Source organism: Amblyraja radiata, unplaced genomic scaffold (assembly GCF_010909765.2).
Source record: "Amblyraja radiata isolate CabotCenter1 unplaced genomic scaffold, sAmbRad1.1.pri S103, whole genome shotgun sequence".
Taxonomy (NCBI): Eukaryota; Metazoa; Chordata; class Chondrichthyes; order Rajiformes; family Rajidae; genus Amblyraja; species Amblyraja radiata.
Genome location: NW_022630094.1, coordinates 1,834,407 through 1,854,734, shown reverse-complemented (window position 1 = coordinate 1,854,734; position 20,328 = coordinate 1,834,407). Strand labels below are relative to the sequence as shown.

At 53.1% G+C, this 20,328-nt stretch overlaps 1 protein-coding gene across 1 annotated transcript in view; it reads right to left on the bottom strand.

The window, feature by feature from the left end:
• Positions 1-20,328, bottom strand: part of LOC116969088 (E3 ubiquitin-protein ligase HUWE1-like) — a gene marked incomplete at its 5' end in the record, with an annotated part of 64,759 nt that overhangs the window by 6,549 nt on the left and 37,882 nt on the right. The window contains 9 exons of the mRNA XM_033016038.1: positions 676-794; positions 2,785-3,289; positions 5,160-5,718; positions 8,188-8,287; positions 10,212-10,500; positions 12,072-12,310; positions 15,942-16,060; positions 18,437-18,680; positions 19,950-20,255. Of these exons, the coding sequence (XP_032871929.1) occupies positions 676-794; positions 2,785-3,289; positions 5,160-5,718; positions 8,188-8,287; positions 10,212-10,500; positions 12,072-12,310; positions 15,942-16,060; positions 18,437-18,680; positions 19,950-20,255 (2,480 nt within the window). The remainder of the gene's footprint in view (positions 1-675; positions 795-2,784; positions 3,290-5,159; positions 5,719-8,187; positions 8,288-10,211; positions 10,501-12,071; positions 12,311-15,941; positions 16,061-18,436; positions 18,681-19,949; positions 20,256-20,328) is intronic.

The window sequence follows — 20,328 nt, the reverse complement described above, 5'->3', positions numbered from 1 at the left end:
TGGAATTCCCTGCCACAGAGGGCAGTGGAGGCCAAGTCACTGGATGGATTTAAGAGAGAGTTGCATAGAGCTCTAGGGGCTGGTGGAATCAAGGGATATGGGGAGAAGACAGGCACGGGTTATTGATAGGGGACCATCAGCCATGATCACAATGAATGGCGGTTCTGGCTCGAAGGGCCGAATGGCCTCGTCCTGCACCTATTTTCTATGTTTCTATCATGGCCAATCATATCAGGGAATATGGAGAGAAGGCAGGAACGGGGTACTGATTGGGGACGATCAGCCATGATCACAGAGAATGGGGGTTCTCGCTCAAAGGACCAAATGGCCTCTACTCCTGCACCTATTGTCTATTGTCCATCTATCTCTCCCTCCTAACCCCATTCTCGTGCCTTCTCCCCATAATCACTGACACCCGTACTAATCAAGGATCTATCTATCTCCGCCAAATATATCCACTGACGTGGCCTCCACTGCCGTCTGCGGCAAAGAATCCCACAGATTCACCACCCTCTGGCTAAAGAACTCCATCCTGTGAGGCTGCGCCCACTGGTCGTGGATTGCCCACGCCGGTGGAAACGGCCACGCCACACAGCGGAGGCGAGAGGCTCGGCGAGCGGAGGGCCGGGGCCTACGCGGGCAGGCTTTGCGAGCGAGGTTTGGGGCCCACGTTACCTCCACAGAGAGCTGCAGTTGTTTCTCCGTTAGGCCGGAGTTCTGGGCCTTGCCTTCGTTGGCGCCGACTGCCACCTCCGACGTGGCCTTCGCCGGTGACTTGGTAGGTTTCGGCGTTGCTGGGGGGAGAGAATGAAAGTGTTAGAGTACGGCGTTTGGCTTTCACCCACCCTGCTACGGGAAGGAGGTCTTAGACAACAGACAATAGACAATAGGTGCAGGAGTAGTCCATTCGAGCCGGCACCGCCATTCACTGTGATCATGGCTGATCATCCCCAATCAGTACCTCGTTCCTGCCTTCTCCCCATATCCAGTTAATTGGCTATATTTAAGAGGGAGTTAGATGTGGCCCTTGTGGCTAAAGTGATCAGGGGGTATGGAGAGAAGGCAGTTACAGGATACTGAGTTGGATGATCAGCCATGATCATATTGAATGGCGGTGCAGGCTCGAAGGGCCGAATGGCCTACACCTGCACCTATTTTCTATGTTTCTATCCCCTGACTCCACTATCTTTAAGAGCTCTATCTAACTCTCTCTTGAACCATACAGAGAACCGGCCTCCACCACCCTCTGAGGCAGAGAATTCCACAGATTCACAAATTTCTGGGTGATAAAATCATTCCAAATGGCCAACCCCTTATTCTTAAACTGTGTGGTCCCTGGTTCTGGACTCCCCTAACATCGGGAACATGTTTCCTGCCTCTAGCGTGTCCAATCCCTTAATAATCTTATATGTTTCAATAAGATATCCTCTCATCTTTCCAAATTCCAGTGTATACCAGCCCAGCCGCTCCATTCTCTCAATATATGACAGTCCTGCCATCCCAGGAATTAACCTGGTGAACCTACGCTGCACTCCCTCAATAGCAAGAATGTCCTTCCTCAAATTTGGAGACCAAAACTGCACACAATACTCTAGGTTTGGTCTCACTAGGGCCCTGTACAACTTCAGAAGGATCTCTTTGCTCCGATACTCAACTCTTGTTATGAAGGCCAACAGGCCAAAACTGCACACAATACTCCAGGTGTGGTCTCACCAGGGCCCTGTACAACTGCAGAAGGACCTCTTTGCTCCTATACTCAACTCCTCTTGGCTGGGGGTGAGATTCATAGGGATGAGGACTACAGGGCTGAGACTGAAGAAGGGTCTCGGCCCGAAACGTCCCCTATTCATCAGTCATAAGGAATAGTAGAATTAGGTCATTCAGCCCATCAGGTCAACTCTGCCATTCAATCATGGCTGATCTACCTCTCCCTCCGAACCCCATTCTCCTGCCTTCTGCCCATCACCCCGACACCCGTATTCCTTTTCTCCAGAGATGCTGCCTGACCTGCCGAGTTACTCCAGCACTTGGTGCCTTAGCAGGACATGGTGGGCAGAAGGGGACCTGAGCTGGTTAGTCTAGTGATGCAGCGCAGAAACAGGCCCTTCGGCCGCACCCACCAGCGATTCACGCACATTGGCATTAACCTATGCACACACCAGGGGCAACTCAGTTTTACCAAGATAGTTAACCTGCAAACATGTACGGGAGGGCGATTAAATGCTATAAAAACAGGCATGGAAATGGTGAGGAGAGGGGAAGAGAGGAGAGGAGAGGAGGGGAGGGGATGAGAGGGAAGGGGAGGGGGGGGAGGGGAGGGGAAGAGAGGGGAGGGGAGGGGAGGGGAAGAGAGGGGAGGGGAGGGGAGGGGATGAGAGGGGAGGGGAAGAGAGGAGAGAGGAGAGAGGAGGGGAGGGGAGGGGAAGAGAGGGGAGGGGAAGAGAGGGGAGGGGGAGGGGAAGAGAGGGGAGAGGAGGGGAAGAAAAGGGAGGGGAGGGGAAGAGAGGGGAGGGGAAGAGAGGAGAGAGGAGGGGAAGAAAAGGGAGGGGAGGGGAAGAGAGGGGAGGGATGAGAGGGGAGGGGGAGGGGAAGAGAGGGGAGAGGAGGGGAAGAAAAGGGAGGGGATGGGGAAGAGAGGGGAGGGGAAGAGAGGAGAGAGGAGGGGAGGGGAAGAGAGGGGACGGCGAGGGTAAGAAAGGGGAGGGGAGGAGGAGGGGAGGGGAAGAGAGGAGAGAGGAGGGGAAGAGAAGGGAGGGGAGGCGAAGGAGAGGAGAGGGGACTTACGGGTGACGGGGCCGATGAGGGTGACTTCTGCAGCCGCCCCGTGGCTGACGGCCACCTCCGTCGCCTTGTCGGGCAGCGCGATGGAGATGAGGGAGAGGAGGCGCAGCAGCTTCTCGGTCAGCAGGGAGCTGCGTCGGATGACCGGGTGGGAGAGCATGTTCATCAGCTGGCCCAGGGGTGAGGACTCCAGGCTGCACTGGCTGCTCTCGCCCTCGCTGGCGCCGGTGGGCGCCACCTTGACCGACGTCTTGCCCTTGCGGCTGACGTTCATGTTGTCCAGCTTCACCAGCAGGTCCCAGAAGTCGGTGGAGATGCCGGACGCGGTGGCGCCGCCGTAGCTCCCGCCGCCTCCGCCGACGCTACCCCCTCCGCCGCCTCCGGTCCCCACCGCCACCGGCTGGCCCAGACAAGGGCTGGTCAACACCGGCGGCTTGCTCAGCTTCTCCTTGTCCGTCTCGCTGGCGGTCTCCTTCGCCTTCTGCTGCGTGAAGTGGCTGGGAAATACCTGCGGAGGACAATACACAGCAGACAATAGACAATAGGTGCAGGAGTAGGCCCGAAGCGTTAGCAATTTCCTTCGCTCCATAGAAGCTGCCGCACCCGCTGAGTTTCTCCAGCAATTTTGTCTCCCTTCGATTCTCCAGCATCTGCAGTTCCTTCTTAAACATAGAAACATAGAAATTAGGTGCAGGAGTAGGCCATTCGGCCCTTCGAGCCTGCACCGCCATTCAATATGATCATGGCTGATCATCCAACTCAGTATCCCGTACCTGCCTTCTCTCCATACCCTCTGATCCCCTTAGCCACAACAATAGAATAATTAAACAATAGACAATAGGTGCAGGAGTAGGCCGTTCGGCCCTTCGAGCCAGCACCGCCAGTCAATGTGATCATGGCTGAACATTCCCAAATCAGTACCCCGTTTCTGCCTTCTCCCCATATCCCCTGACTCCGCTAACTTTAAGAGCCCTATCTAGCTCTCTCTTGAAAGCATCCAGAGAACCGGCCTCCACCGCCCTCTGAGGCAGAGAATTCCACAGACTCACAACTCTCTGTGAGAAAAAGTGTTTCCTCATCTCCGTTCTAAATGGCTTACTCCTTATTCTTAAACTGTGTGTTTGTGGCCCCTGGTTCTGGACTCACCCAACATCGGGAAAATGTTTCCTGCCTCCAGCGTGTCCAAGCCCTTAACAATCTTATATGTTTCAATGAGATCTCCTCTCATCCTTCTAAACTCCAGAGTGTACAAGCCCAGCTGCTCCATTCTCTCAGCATATGACAGTCCCACCATCCCGGGAATTAACCTTGTAAACATACGCTGCACTCCCTCAATAGCAAGAATGTCCTTCCTCAAATTAGGAGACCAAAACTGCACACAATACTCCAGATGTGGTCTCACCAGAGCCCTATACAACTGCAGAAGAACCTCTCTACTCCTATACTGAAATCCTCTTGTTATAGAAACATAGAAAATAGGTGCAGGAGTAGGCCATTCGGCCCTTCGAGCCTGCACCGCCATTCAATATGATAATGGCTGATCATCCAACTCAGTATCCTGTACCTGCCTTCTCTCCATACCCCCTGATCCCTTTAGCCACAAGGGCTATACATGAAGGCCAACATTCCATTAGCTTTCTTCACTACCTGCTGTACCTGCACGCCAACTTTCAGTGACCGGTGTACAAGGACGCCCAGATCTCGCTGCACCTCCCCCTTACCTAACCTAACCCCATTGAGACAATAATCTGCCCCCTTGTTTTTGCCGCCAAAGTGGATAACCTCACATTTATCTATATTATACTGCATCTGCCACGCATCTGCCCACTCACTCATCCTGTCCAGGTCAACCTGCAACCTCCTAACATCCTCTTCACAGTTGAACACAGTTGAACATAGACACAAAAAGCTGGAGTAACTCAGTGGACAGAGGGAATGGGTGACGTTTCGGGTCGAGAAACTTACAAAATTCTTAAGGGGTTGGACAGGCTAGATGCAGGAAGATTGCTCCCGATGTTGGGGAAGTCCAGGACAAGGGGTCACAGCTTAAGGATAAGGGGGAAATCCTTTAAATCCGAGATGAGAAGAACTTTTTTCACACAGAGAGTGGTGAATCTCTGGAACTCTCTGCCACAGAGGGTAGTCGAGGCTAGTTCATTGGCTATATTTAAGAGGGAGTTAGATGTGGCCCTAGTGGCTAAGGGGATCAGAGGGTATGGAGAGAAGGCAGGTACAGGATACTGAGTTGGATGATCAGCCATGATCATATTGAATGGCGGTGCAGGCTCGAAGGGCCGAATGGCCTACTCCTGCACCTAATTTCTATGTTTCTATGAGACCCTCTGAATGCTGATTTTGATGCTGAAGGTGACGCTCACCTTGGCGAGCTGTATCAAGGTGTCCAGAACATGGCGACATACGACAGGCGCGGCCTGCGGGTGGATGTGTACGGTGGAGCCACAGCCTACGTGCTTCTCCGAGTGCTTGCGCCCGCCCGACCGCTGGATCTGGAAGATGTTGGTGCGGCAGCCCAGGGCGGCGTCCATGGAGACGGAGAGCCAGGAGAGCTGGCTGGTGGTCTTGGCCTCCATCTTGTGCAGCAGGTCGAGGGGCCGGTGCTCGTGGCCGGCGGTGGCGGCGGAGGCGGTGGCGCCCGCCTTGGTCGCCCGCTTGCCCTTCTCCTCCGGGTGCTTGGGCGTCTCGATGCACAGCTCGCTCTCGCTGCTGCGCTGCAGGATGGACAGCAGGCTCTTGATCACCCAGTTACGCGTCTGCGTGTGGTAGCAGAGGTTGCGCAGCACTCGGTGCAGGCGGCTGGTGTTCAGCTTGGGCTCGTCCACAAACAGCAGCACCAGCAGGCAGGAGAGCGCCTCGTGGTCGAGTAGTAGACGTCCGCGGAGCCTCAGCAGGCTGTCCACGTTGCTGCTGCTCGACGCCCTGCGGGGAGAACGCAGCCAACATCAGTTTCATTATCCATCAACCATTTACAAAAATAATTTACAAAAAATGCTGGAGAAACTCAGCGGGCCAGACTGAAGACGACTGAGGAAGGCGACTGAGAAATCCTGGCATCACATCACTCCAGTCCTCAAAAAACTTCACTGGCTTCCCATCTCCCACCGGATCACCTACAAAATCCTGGTCCTCACCTACAAAGCCCTCCACCATCTGGCCCCCCCATATCTCACTGACCTCCTCTCCCCCTACCAACCCTCACTGTCCCTCAGATCCACATCAGCCGGTCTCCTCTCCATCCACAAGTCCAACCTCCGCAGTTTTGGGGACAGAGCCTTCTCCAGGGCAGCTGCCAGGCTCTGGAACTCCCTCCCCCAACTGATCCGCAATTCCGTGTCCCTCACCATCTTCCAGTCCCGCCTCAAGACCCATCTCTTCACCTCTGCCTATCCTTAGCCCCACGTCCCCCTCCCTTTTCATCTGTGCATTAATTGCCCCATACTGTGTTTTGTATTGAATTCTGTCTTTACTTTGTGTACTAGTCATGTCTCTACTATTTATTTCATTCCCCTTACATGTTTTTCCTCTACATGCTCAATTTTTGTAAGGTGTCCTTGAGACTCTTGAAAGGCGCCCATAAATAAAATTTATTATTATTATTATTATTCTTGCTATTGAGGGAGCCCAGCGTAGGTTCACCAGGTTAATTCCTGGGATGGCGGGACTGTCATATGCTGAGAGAATGGAGCAGCTGGGCTTGTACACTCTGGAGTTTAGAAGGATGAGAGGGCATCTCATTGAAACATATAAGATTGTTAAGGGCTTGGACACGCTAGAGGCAGGAAACATGTTCCCGATGTTGGGGGAGTCCAGAACCAGGGGCCACTCACAGTTTAAGAATAAGGAGTCAGCCATTCAGAACGGAGAACGAAGAAACACTTTTTCTCACAGAGAGTGGTGAGTCTGTGGAATTCTGGGCACCGTGTTATAGGAAAGATATTGTCAAGTTTGAAAGGGTTCAGAGAAGATTTACGAGGATGTTGCCAGGACTAGAGGGTGTGAGCTACAGAGAGAGGTTGAGCAAGCTGGGTCTCTATTCCATGGAGTGCAGGCTCGGCGATCGTTTCGCTCAACACCTCCGCTCAGTCCGTCTCAACCTAACCGATTTCCTGGTGGCTCAGCACTTCAACTCCCCCTCCCATTCCCAATCCGACCTTTCTGTCCTGGGCCTCCTGCATTGGAGGAACAGTGCATTATATTTCGCTTGGGTAGTTTACACTCCAGCAGTGTGAACATTGACTTAGAAACATAGAAATTAGGTGCAGGAGTAGGCCATTCGGCCCTTCGAGCCTGCACCGCCATTCAATATGATCATGGCTGATCATCCAACTCAGTATCCCGTACCTGCCTTCTCTCCATACCCTCTGATCCCCTTAGCCACAAGGGCCACATCTAACTCCCTCTTAAATATAGCCAATGAACTGGCCTCGACTACCCTCTGTGGCAGAGAGTTCCAGAGATTCACCACTCTGTGTGAAAAAAGTTCTTCTCATCTCGGTTTTAAAGGATTTCCCCCTTATCCTTAAGCTGTGACCCCTTGTCCTGGACTTCCCCAACATCGGGAGCAATCTTCCTGCATCTAGCCTGTCCAACCCCTTAAGAATTTTGTAAGTTTCTATAAGATCCCCCCTCAATCTCCTAAATTCTAGAGTATAAACCAAGTCTATCCAGTCTTTCTTCATAAGACAGTCCTGACATCCCAGGAATCAGTCTGGTGAACCTTCTCTGCACTCCCTCTATGGCAATAATGTCCTTCCTCAGATTTGGAGACCAAAACTGTACGCAATACTCCAGGTGTGGTCTCACCAAGCCCCTGTACAACTGCAGTAGAACCTCCCTGCTCCTATACTCAAATCCTTTTGCTATGAAAACTAACATACCATTCGCTTTCTTCACTGCCTGCTGCACCTGCATGCCCACTTTCAATGACTGGTGTACCATGACACCCAGGTCTCGCTGCATCTCCCCTTTTCCTAGTCGGCCACCAGAAGTTGACTTCTCCAACTTCAGATAGCTTTCGTGTTCAAGAAGGAACTGCAGATGCTGGAAAATCGGAGGTAGACAAAATTGCTGGAGAAACTCAGCGGGTGCGGCAGCATCTATGGAGCGAAGGAAATAGGCGACGTTTCTTCCCCTTCCCAGTTCCCCCGCCAGTCTTACTGTCTCCGACTGCATTCTATATCTGTCCCCTGGCATCAGTCTGAAGAAGGGTCTCGACCCGAAATGTCGCCCGTTCCTTCTCTCCAGAGATGCTGCCTGTCCCGCTGAGTTACTCCAGCATTTTGTGTCTCCCTTCAATAAACGTGTTCATTCATGGTGCTGGGACCAGAGGGTCGATCCTAGTCCGGACGGCTCGAGAGAAAGCGCGCCACGCTGCCGCGCCCCGTGTACCTGTTGTGCGTTCCGCTCCCCCACTGGAAGGCCCCGCTCCTCTGCACGGCCAGGCGTGTGTACTGCACCCCTCGGTTTCCGCCCAAACGACCGGTGAAGCCTGGGGAACAAAGCGGGCGTTAGAATCTCTCCCCCTCTCCTTCATTCCTTCCTTCAATAGATAATAGGTGCAGGAGTAGGCCATTCAGCCCTTCGAGCCAGCACCATCATTCAATAGACAATAGGTGCAGGAGTAAGGCCATTCACCCCTTCGAGCCAGCACCGCCATTCAATGTGATCACGGCTGATCACCCCCAATCAGTGCCCCGTTCCTGCCTTCTCCCCATATCCCCTGACTCCGCTTTCTTTAAGAGCCCTATCTAGCTCTCACTTGAAAGCATCCAGAGAACCGGCCTCCACTGCCCTCGGAGGCAGAGAATTTCACAGACTCACAACTCTCTGTGAGAAAAAGTGTTTCCTCGTCTCCGTTCTAAATGGCTTACCCCTTATTCTTAAACTGTGTGTGGCCCATGGTTCTGGACTCCCCCAACATCGGGAACATGTTTCCTGCCTCTAGCGTGTCCAAACCCTTAATACTCTAATATGTTTCAATAAGATCCCCTCTTATCCTTCTAAACTCCACAGAGTGTACAAGCCCAGCCGCTCCATTCTCTCAGCATATGACAGTCCCGCCATCCCGGGAATTAACCTGGTGAACCTACGCTAGGCTACCTCAATAGCAAGAATGTCCTTCCTCAAATTAGGGGACCAGTACCCCGTTCCTGCCTCTCGGGATCTTATAGAAATAGATAAAATTCCAGCGAGAGGATTTGAGTTTCGGAGCAAGGAGGTCCTTCTGCAGTTGTGCAGGGCCCTGGTGAGACCACACCTGCGGTATTGTGTGCAGTTTTGATCTCCGAATTTTGAGAGGAAGGACATTCTTGCTATTGAGGGAGCCCAGCGTAGGTTCACCAGGTTAATTCCCGGGATGGCGGGACTGACATACGATGAAAGAATGGGGCGACTGGGTTTGTATTCACAGGAATTTAGGATGAGAGGGGTATCTGATAGAAACATATAAAATTCTTAAAGGATTATACAGGCTAGATGCAGGAAAAATGTTCCCCATGTTGGGGGAGTCCAGAACCAGGGGTCACACACAGTTTAAGAATAAGGGGTCGGCCATTTCGGACTGAGATCCTTTTCACCCAGAGAGCTGTGAATCTATGGAATTCTCTGCCACAGAACGCAGTGGAGGCCAATTCTCTGGATGTTTTCAAGAGAGAGTTAGATTTAGCTCCTGAGGCTAACGGAATCGAGGGATATGGGGAGAAGGCAGGAACGGGGTACTGATTGGGGATGATCAGCCATGATCATATTGAATGGCGGTGCTGTCTCGAAGGGGCGAATGGCCTCTACTCCTGCACTTATTTTTCTATGTCTTATACCAATGAAACATGACTTCCCAACGTCTACACTTAGACAGGTGAAGGCCAATGTGCCAAAAGCTGTTTTGACCACACTTTCTACCTGGGACGCCATTTGCAAGGAACTCAAGGGGCGGCACAGTGGTAGAGTTGCCGCCTCACAGCGCCCGAGACACGGGTTCGATCCTAACTACGGGTGCTGTCTGTACGGAGTTTTTACTTTCTCCCCGTGGGTTTTCTCCGGGTGCTCCGGTTCCCTCCCACACTCCAAAGACGCGCAGGTTTGTAGGTTAATTGGCTTCGGTAAAATTGTAAATTGTCCCTAGTGTGTGTGTGTGTGTGTAGGATAGTGTTAGTGTGCGGGGATCGCTGGTCGGCACGGACTAGGTGGGCCGAAGGGCCTGTATCTCTAAACTAAACTAGTGTGTGAACGGGCGATCGCTGGTCGGCGCGGACCCGGTGGGCCGAAGGGCCTGTTTCCGCGCTGTGTCTCTAATCAAAAGTTGGGGTGCATTTTCTCGTTTGTCCTCGGTCTCCCAGTCAGTGGAGACACAGGGGCGGGGTGCTGACGGGCGGAGGGGGGGTGCGGTGGGGGGAAGGCGAGCGAGCAGTGGGTACCTGTACTCCGTAGAATGGCGGAGAGCGCGGACGAGCTGCTGTGGCTGAACAGGCGCTCGTGCATCAGCTGCCGCTGCCGCGCCTCCTGCTCTCGCCGCAGGGCCTGGGCTTCAGCCGCGATGTCGGGCGGCATGACTGCCAGCACGCTGTCCTCCATGTCCTCCAGCACGCTGCGGCGCAGGTCCGACGGCAACGTCTGGATGAACGTGACCGGGTCCATCGGCGTGTCCGAGTTGGCCGTCTGTGCCAGCTCTCTCCGCTGCTGCTCCACCCGCTGCTGTGCCAGGACCTGCGGGCACACACATGCACGTACCCACACACACAAACACACACACACACGCGCACACACACATACACACACACACACACACACAGAGGCACACACACACATGCACAGAGGCACACACACGCACACACACACACATACGCACACACACACACATACGCACACACACACACAGAAGCACGCACACACACACACATACACACACATACGCACACACACACACAGAAGCACGCACACACACAGAAGCACGCACACACACAGGCACGCACACACACACAGACACACACGCACAGATGCACGCACACGCACACACACACACACACACACAGAGGCACGCGCACACACACACAAAGGCACGCACAGACACACAGAGGCACGGACACACACACACACGCACCCACATACACACAGAGGCACGCACACGCACCCACGCATACATTAACACCCACGCACACACACATGCAAACACAAACAGACACAGAGAGGTATCCACACACGCACAGAGACACACATACACACACACACACACACACACACACACAGAGGCAGGCACACACACGCCGACACAAACAGGCACACAAACAAATACGTGGAAACACACAGGCACACACACAAACAGAAACACACACACACACACACACACACAGAGAAGAAACATCGTCAACAAGATACACAAGAGACCGCAGATGCTGGAATCTTAACCTATAAACAAACATGCTGGAGGAACAGAGGGTCAGGCAGCGCCTGTGGTGGGAGATGAACAGGCGATGTTTCGGATCGGGACACCTCGGTCTAGGATGGGGGGGAAATATCTGGTCAGGGAGGCGAGAGGGAGGTGTGGGGGCAAGCGATAGGAGTCACAAGAAACTGCAGGTGCTGGAACCGTGAGGAAAGCACAGAGTGCTCGAGGAACTCAGCGGGTCGGGCAACATCTCGGGAGGACGTGGATGCGTGACGTTTCTGGTCGAGATCCTTTTCCTGAGGGAAGGGGGGGGAAGGAGGGATGATGTTTCGGGTCGGGATCTAACATACGATGAGCGTTTGACAGCGCTAGGCCTTGCTGGGGTTTAGCAGGATGAGGGGGAGACCTCGTTCATGCCTTCTCCCCATATCCCCTGACTCCGCTATCTTTAAGAGCCCTATCTAGCTCTCTCTTGAAAGTATCCAGAGAACCGGCCTCCACCGCCCTCTGAGGCAGAGAATTCCACAGACTCACAACTCTCTGGGTGAAAAAGTGTTTCCTCGTCTCCGTTCTAAATGGCCGACCCCTTATTCTTAAACTGTGTGTGCGTGGCCCCTGGTTCCGGACTCCCCCAACATCGGGAACATGTTTCCTGCCTCTAGCGTGTCCAAACCCTGATTAATCTTATATGTTTCAATGAGATGCCCTCTCATCCTTCTAAACTCCAGAGTGTACAAGCCCAGCCGCTCCATTCTCTCAGCATATGACAGTCCCGCCATCCCGGGAATCGTCGAGACGCTTCCTCTGAGGCTCGGGGGAGGGCGGCGCAAGGAGTCCTATCGGCCGACTGCCAGCGCGCCGTTCGTTTGTCCGTCCGAGCGCGGTCTCCTACCTCCTCCTGGATGGCGGGCGGCAGGGCGGCCAGGAACTCGGGGCTGACCTCGGTCACCGACTGGTTGCCCACCAGGGTGGCGGCGGCGGCGGCAGCAGCAGCGGCGGCGGTGGCAGCTACCGTGGCGGCCGCTCGGCTGGGGGGCCGGATGCCCAGCTGGTTCTGCAGCACCTCGCGCCGGATGTCCTCGGGCAGGGCGGCCAAGAAGGAGGGGTCCACGCCCTCTGGGAGGCTGATTCCTGCACGGGGGGGGGGGGCGAATAATGTAAGGGTTAAACAGACCGCGAGCTGAAATGTCGTTTAGTTCAGAGATACTACGCGGAAACAGGCCCACCGAGTCCGTGCCGACCAGCGATCGCCCGTTCACAGACTAGTTTAGTTCAGAGATACAGCGCGGAAACAGGAGGCAGAAGTCGGCCATCTTGGAACAGGCCCCAAACTCAACAGGAGGCAAACGTCGGCCATCTTGGAACAGGCCCCAAACTCTCGCCATCCTCTCCCTGCTTCACCCATTCCCTTTTTACTTCAGAGATACAGAGCAGAAACAGGAGGCAGAAGTCGGCCATCTTGGAACAGGCCCCAAACTCTCCCCCTGCTTCACCCATTCCCTTATTACTTCAGAGATAACAGCGCGGAAACAGGCCCTTCGGCCCACCGAGTCCGCGCCGACCAGCGATCGCCCGTTCACACACTAGTTTAGTTTAGAGATACAGCGCGGAAACAGGCCCTTCGGCCCACCGAGTCCGCGCCGACCAGCGATCCCCGCACACTAACACTATCCTACACACACTCGGGCCAATTTGCACAAACACCAAGCCAATTAACCTACAAACCCGCGCATCTTTGGAGTGTGGGAGGAAACCGGAGATCTCGGAGAAAACCCACGCAGGTCACGGGGAGAACGTGCAAACTCCGTACAGACAGCGCCCGTAGTCGGGATGGAACCCGGCGCTGGCGATGCATTCGCTGTAAGGCAGCAACTCTACCGCTGCACCACCGTGACCGCTTTATAGGACCGACTGTCTCGTGAACCTACGCTGCACTGCCACAATCACAAGGATGTCCTTCCTCAAATTAGGAGACCAAAACTGTACACAATACTCCACATATGTATCTTACCAGAGCCCTATATAACTGCAGAAGAACCTCTTTACTCCTATACTGAAATCCTCTTGTTATGAAGGCCAACATTCCATTAGCTTTCTTCACTACCTGCTGTACCTGAACGCCAACTTTCAGTGACCGGTGTACAAGGACGCCCAGGTCTCGCTGCACCTCCCCTTTACCTAACCTAACCCCATTGAGATAATAATCTGCCCCCTTGTTTTTGCCGCCAAAGTGGATAACCTCACATTTATCTATATAATACTGCATCTGCCACGCACTCACTCAACCTGTCCAGGTCACCCTGCAACCTCCTAACACCCTCTTCACAGTTCACACTGCCAACCAGCTTTGTGTCATCCGCAGACTTGCTAGTGTTGCTCCTAATTCCCTCTTCCAAATCATTAATATACCAACACCGAGCATTGCGAGTTTACCTGCACGCCAACTTTCAGTGACCAGTGTACAAGGACGCCCAGGTCTCGCTGCACCTCCCCCTTTACCTAACCTTTTCACAAAGCAATTCCGTACATCCGTATTCTTATCGCATTTCCGTACAAAATAGGGAAAATCCGTACTACTAGTCAGCGCTGCTACTGCTCTCCTGCCCCTTCAAATATTTAGGGAGGAACTGCAGATGCTGGTTTACATTGAAGATGGAGATACTCCCTCTTCACCCATGACTGCGTCCCTAAGTATAGCTCCAACGCCATCATTAAATTTGCCGATGACACCACGGTGGTAGGACTGATCAGTGACAACAACAAATCAGCCTACAGGGAGGAGGTCCAGAACCTGGCAGCCTGGTGTACCAATAATAACCTCGTCCTCAACTCTAAGAAGACGAAGGAAATCATCGTAGACTTCAGGAAGACCAGAGGGGGCAGACATACCCCCATCCACATAAACGGGACTGAGGTGGAGCGCGTCTCCAACTACAAATTCCTCGGGGTACATATCTCGGAGGATCTGTCCTGGTCCCTCAATACCACCAAACTGATCAAAAAGGCGCAGCAGCGCCTCTACTTTCTGAGGAGGCTTAAGAAAGCCCACCTGTCCCCCCAGATCCTGACCAACTTCTACCGCTGTACCATCGAAAGCATCCTGACCACCTGCTTCACGGTATGGTACAGCAGCTGCACTGTTGCGGACAGGAAGGCACTACAACGGGTGGTGAAAACCGCTCAACACATCATTGGTGCCCCGCTCCCTGCCATGGATGCCCTCCACCGAAAACGGTGTCTGAGACGGGCCGGGAAAATCATCAAGGACCCCTCCCACCCTAACCATGGACTATTTGCCCTCCTCCCATCAGGGAGGCGGTACAGGAGCCTCAGGTCTCGCACAAGCAGGCTGAGGAACAGCTTTTTCAATAACACCATTACACTGCTGAACTCACAGTCCCGACGCTAGCTATCTTTTATACTCTCCCATTTGTTTACATTTATTTGCCTATGTACCAGTTTAATTCATCCACGGTCCACACATTGTTAACCAGTATTTTTATTTCTACTGTCTTGCACTATGACCAGACACTAAACTGCATTTTGTTGTACCTGTACTCGTATTTGTGCAATGACTATAAAGTTGAATTGAATTGAATTGAAAAAATGGTGAAGTAACTCAGTGGGACAGACAGCATTTCTGGAGAAAAGGAATGGGTGGCGTTTCGGGTCGAGATCCTTCTTCAGACTGTTTCTTGGGTTTGAGAACACTGCTGTTTACTTCGACTAAATTAATGTATTTTTAATGGGTGAAGATTTGATCAATTGGTAGATTTATAGCCAATGAAGATTATTGGGATTCATATTATTGTCATTTATAATTGTAGATGAATAGTGGGCTAAGGGGCAATGGGCTAAGTGTTCGGCTGACAACCGGAAGGTAGCCGGTTCGAATCCCGCTTGGAGTGCATACTGTCGTTGTGTCCTTGGGCAAGACACTTCACCCACCTTTGCCTGTGTGTGAATGTGTGTGAATGTGTGTGAGTGATTGGTGGTGGTCGGAGGGGCCGTAGGCGCAGATTGGCAGCCACGCTTCCGTCAGTCTGCCCCAGGGCAGCTGTGGCTACAGAAGTAGCTTACCACCACCGAGTGTGACTGAGGAGTGAATGAATAATGCGATGTAAAGCGCCTTGAGTATTAGAAAGGCGCTATATAAATCCCATCCATTATTATTAGTTCTTGGGTTTTGAAGTCAGAGATGGTCATGGCAAGAAGTGCTGGTTGTGGAAAGTTATAATTATGAGGAAAGCTTGGGTAAGCTGTTTTGTTTTTAAACTTTGCAACAGGGCAGAGTTAACTGAGACTTAAATGGAGCAAATAGGAAGGATTCACTGCTTATAGCTGAGCGTTCAAATACGAGAAGCACGCTAGAGGCAGGAAACATGTTCCCGATGTTGGGGCAGTCCAGAACCAGGGGCCACAGTTTAAGAATAAGGGGTAAGGCATATAGAACAGAGATGAGGAAACACTTTTTCACAGAGAGTTGTGAGTCTGTGGAATTCTCTGCCTTAGGTGGAAGCCGGTTCTCTGGATTGTTTCCGGAGAGAGCTAGATAGGGCTCGTAAAGATAGCGGGGCAGGGGATATGGGGAGAAGGCAGGAACGGGGTACTGATTGTGGATGATCAGCCATGATCACATTGAATGGCGGTGCTGGCTCGAAGGGCCGAATGGCCTCTACTCCTGCACCTATTGTCTATTATCTATTATCTATTACTGCCTGCCCTTGCCGCGGGAAGCTGCAGCTCCGTGCGAGCGACCTACCTGCAAGCGGGTCCTCATCGCTGTGGGACGAGGGCTGCCCCTCGGAAGACGCCGTCACCACGGCACCGGGCACGCCGTCTCTGGTCAGCAGGGCCACCGAGGTGACCGAGGAGGACACACTGTCAGGAGAGAGGGGACAGAAACAATCACTTAACAAACAAGAGAGAGCGAGAGAGGCCTGGATATAGTGACAGACACAAAATGCTGGAGTAACTCAGCGGCTCAGGCAGCATCCCTGGAGAGACCATGACATGAATTTATATGGATTATATGGATGAAGTTTAATGCGGATAAATGTGAGGTTATCCACTTTGGTAGCAAAAACAGGAAGGCAGATTACTATCTAAAAGGCATCAAGTTGGGAAAAGGGGAATCTGGGGGTCCTTGTTCAGCAGTCTATGAAAGTAAGCATGCAGGTACAGCAGGCGGTGAAGAAAGCTAATGGCATGTTGGCCTTTATAACAAGAGGAATCGAATATAGGAGCAAAGAGGTCCTTCTGCAGTTGTACAGGGCCCTAGTGAAACCACACCTGGAGTATTGTGTGCAGTTTTGGTCCCCTAATTTGAGGAAGGACATTCTTGCTATTGAGGGAGTGCAGCGTAGGTTTACAAGGTTAATTCCCGGGATGGCGGGACTGTCATATGCTGAGAGAATGGAGCAGCTGGGCTTGTATACTCTGGCGTTTAGAAGGATGAAAGGGTATCTCATTGAAACATATAAGATTGTTAAGGGCTTGGACACGCTAGAGGCAGGAAACATGTTCCCAATGTTGGGGGAGTCCAGAACCAGGGGCCACACACAGTTTAAGAATAAGGGGTCGGCCATTTAGAACGGTGACAAGGAAACACTTTTTCTCACAGAGAGTGGTGAGTCTGTGGAATTCTCTGCCTTAGAGGACGGTGGAAGCCGGTTCTCTGGATAGTTTCCGGAGAGAGCTAGATAGGGCTCTTAAAGATAGCGGGGCAGGGGATATGGGGAGAAGGCAGGAACGGGGTACTGATTGTGGATGATCAGCCATGATCACATTGAATGGCGGTGCTGGCTCGAAGGGCCGAATGGCCTCTACTCCTGCACCTATTGTCTATTGGGACTGCAGTTGAATGCGGACAACCCATGGGGATTGGGATCATGGTTGGATCTGGCTTGGACGAAGACAACCCATGGAGATTGGTAGACAAAAATGCTGGAGAAACTCAGCGGGGACAGGCAGCATCTATGGAGCGAAGGAATGGGTGACGTTTCGGGTCGAGACCCTTCTTCAGACACAATCCATGGAGATTGGGACTGTGATTGAATGTGGACAACCCATGAGGATTGGGACCGTGCTTGGATCTGGCTGAGATGAGGACACAACCAATGGAGATTGTGACTGTGGTTGGATGAGAACACCACCCAGGGAGATTGGGACCATGCTTGTATGAGGACACCATCTATGGAGATTTGGATCTTAACATAGAAACATGAGGCGACTGCAGGAGACTATGCGGTCGCCACATAGAAACATAGACAATAGGTGCAGGAGTAGGCCATTCGGCCCTTTGAGCCTGCACCGCCATTCAATATGATCATGGCTGATCATCCAACTCAGTATCCTGCACCTGCCTTCTCACCATACCCCCTGATCCCTTTAGCCACAAGGGCCACATCTAACTCCCTCTTAAATATAGCCAATGAACTGTGGCCTCAACTACCTTCTGTGGCAGAGAATTCCACAGATTCACCACTTGTATCATGGTTGGATCTGGCTTGGACGAAGACAACCCATTGAGATTGGTAGACAAAAATTGGCAGCCAGATCTTGCTTGGTTGAGGACAACACAGGGAGATTGGGACCATTCTTGGACGAGGACAACCCATGGGGATTGGGACCATACTTGTTTGTGGACACCACCCATGGAGATTGGGATCTGGCTTGGTTGAGGACAACACAAGGAGATTGGGGCCATGCTTGCATCTTGCTTGGACGTGGACAACCCATGGAGATTGGGACCATGCTTGGATCTTGCTTGGATAAGGACAACCCAAGGAGATTGGGACCATAGGCACACAAAAAAGCTGGAGAAACTCAGCGGGAGCAGCAGCATCTATGGAGCGAAGGAAAAAGGCAACCTTTCGGGCCGAAACCCTTCTTCAGACTGATCGGGGGTGGGGGGGGTGGGGAGAAGAAAGAAAAAAGGAGGAGGAGCCCGAAGGCTGGGGGATGGGAGGAGACAGCAGGAGGTTTGAGGAAGGGGAGGAGACATCAAGGACTAACAACATTGGGAGAATTCAATGTTCATGCCCCCAGGATGCAGACTCCCCAAGCGGAATATGAGGTGCTGTTCCTCCAATTTCCGGTGTTGCTCGCTCTGGCCATGGAGGAGACCCAGGACAGAGAGGTCGGATACGGAGTGGGAGGGGGAGTTGAAGTGCTTTGATGAAGAGATTGGGACCATGCTTGGAAGTGGACAACCCATGGGGACTGGGACCACGCTTGGATCCGAGATGCACTCACCTCAGCTCCCCGATGGTGGACGTCTCCACCCGGACCTCTGCGGCGGGGGCCGACTCGGCGGGCTGCCGCCGTTCCTCGGCCCCCGTCCTCTCCTGCTCGGCCACCCCGGGCCCCAGACCCTCAGCCGCCGCCTCCTCCAAGATGCCGGACACGGGGCTGCTGGTGTCCATCGGAGAGCCCTCCAGCTGGCTTCCCACCGTCACCAGCGCGTCCGAGCCCTCCACTCTCTCCGGGGACTGGGAGGCTGAGGACACGGGAGAAAACACACCTTAGTACAGAGACACAGCGCGGAAATAGACAGTAGGTGCAGGAGTAGAAGCCATTCGGCCCTTCGAGTCAGCACCACCATTCAATGTGATCATGGCTGATCATCCCCAATCAGTACCCCGTTCCTGCCTTCTCCTCATATCCCCTGACTCTGCTACCTTTAAGAACCCTATCTAGCTCTCTCTTGAAAGTATCCAGAGAACCGGCCTCCACCGCCATCTGAGGCAGAGAATTCCACAGACTAACCACTCTCTGTGAGAAAAAGTGTTTCCCCGTCTCCGTTCTAAATGGCCGACCCCTTATTCTTAAACTGTGTGTGGCCCCTGGTTCTGGACTCCCCCAACATCGGGAACATTTCCTGCCTCTAGCGTGTCCAAACCCTTAATAATCTTATTTGTTTCAATAAGATTTCCTCTCATCCTTCTAAACTCCAGAGTGTACAAGCCCAGCCACTCCATTCTCTCAGCATATGACAGTCCCGCCATCCCGGGAATCAACCTGGTAAACCTACGCTGCACTCCCTCAATAGTAAAAATGTCCTTCCTCAAATTAGGAGACCAAAACTGCACACAATACTCCAGGTGTGGCCTCCAGAGGGGAAGGGGGGAGAGGGGAAGGGAGGAGAGGGAAAGGGCGGAGAGGGGAAGAGGGAGAGGGGAAAGGGGGAGAGGGGAAGGGGGGAGAGGGGAAGGGGGGGGGGGGGGGGGAGAGGGGAAGGGGGGGAGAGGTGAAGGGGGGAGATTCAAGATTCAAGAGAGTTTATTGTCATGTGTCCCTGCTAGGACAATGAAATTCTTGCTTTGCTTCAGCACAACAGAACATAGTAGGCATTGACTACAAAACAGATCAGTGTGTCCATATACCATTATATAAATATACACACACATGAATAAATAAACAGATAAGGTGCAAATAACAGATAATGGGCTATTAATGTTTCGAGATTTGTCCGAGCCGAGTTTAATAGCCTGATGGCTGTGGGGAAGTAGCTATTTCTGAACCTAGACGTTGCAGTCTTCAGGCTCCTGTACCTTCTACCTGAAGGTAGCGGGGAGATGAGTGAGTGGACAGGATGGTGTGTGAGTCCTTGATGATGCTGCCAGCCTTTTTGAGGCAGCGACTGCGATAGATCCCCTCGATGGAACGGAGGTCAGAGCCGATGATAGACTGGGCAGTGTTTACTACTTTTTGTAGCCTTTCCCTCTCCAGAGGGGAAGGGTGAAGAGGGGTAGATGGGGTATCTCACCGTTGGTGGGTGCGGGAGACATCTCCATCTGCAGTGCCTCGGCATCAGAGCCGGCTCTCTCCGGCGCGCCCTCCGCCGGATCCAGGGGCATCAGGGACTGGGCGATCGCTGCCGCCGCCGCTGCTGCCGCCTCCTCTTGGGTCGCCGGCAGGCGCAGGGGCGAGGATTGCTCGCCGGGCAGGGGGGCCGCCTCCAGGGCGGGGGTCTCGGCGGCTGCCGAGCCCTCCATGGACGTCAGGGCGGGGAGGAAGGACTCCAGGCGCGGCGTGTCCAGGCCGGTGGAACCCACGACAGGCTGCTCTGCGTCTGGGCGGGAGAGAGAAGGGAAAGCGGTCAGTCGGCGGCCATTTTAAAACCAACCGCTCACATAGAAAAATAG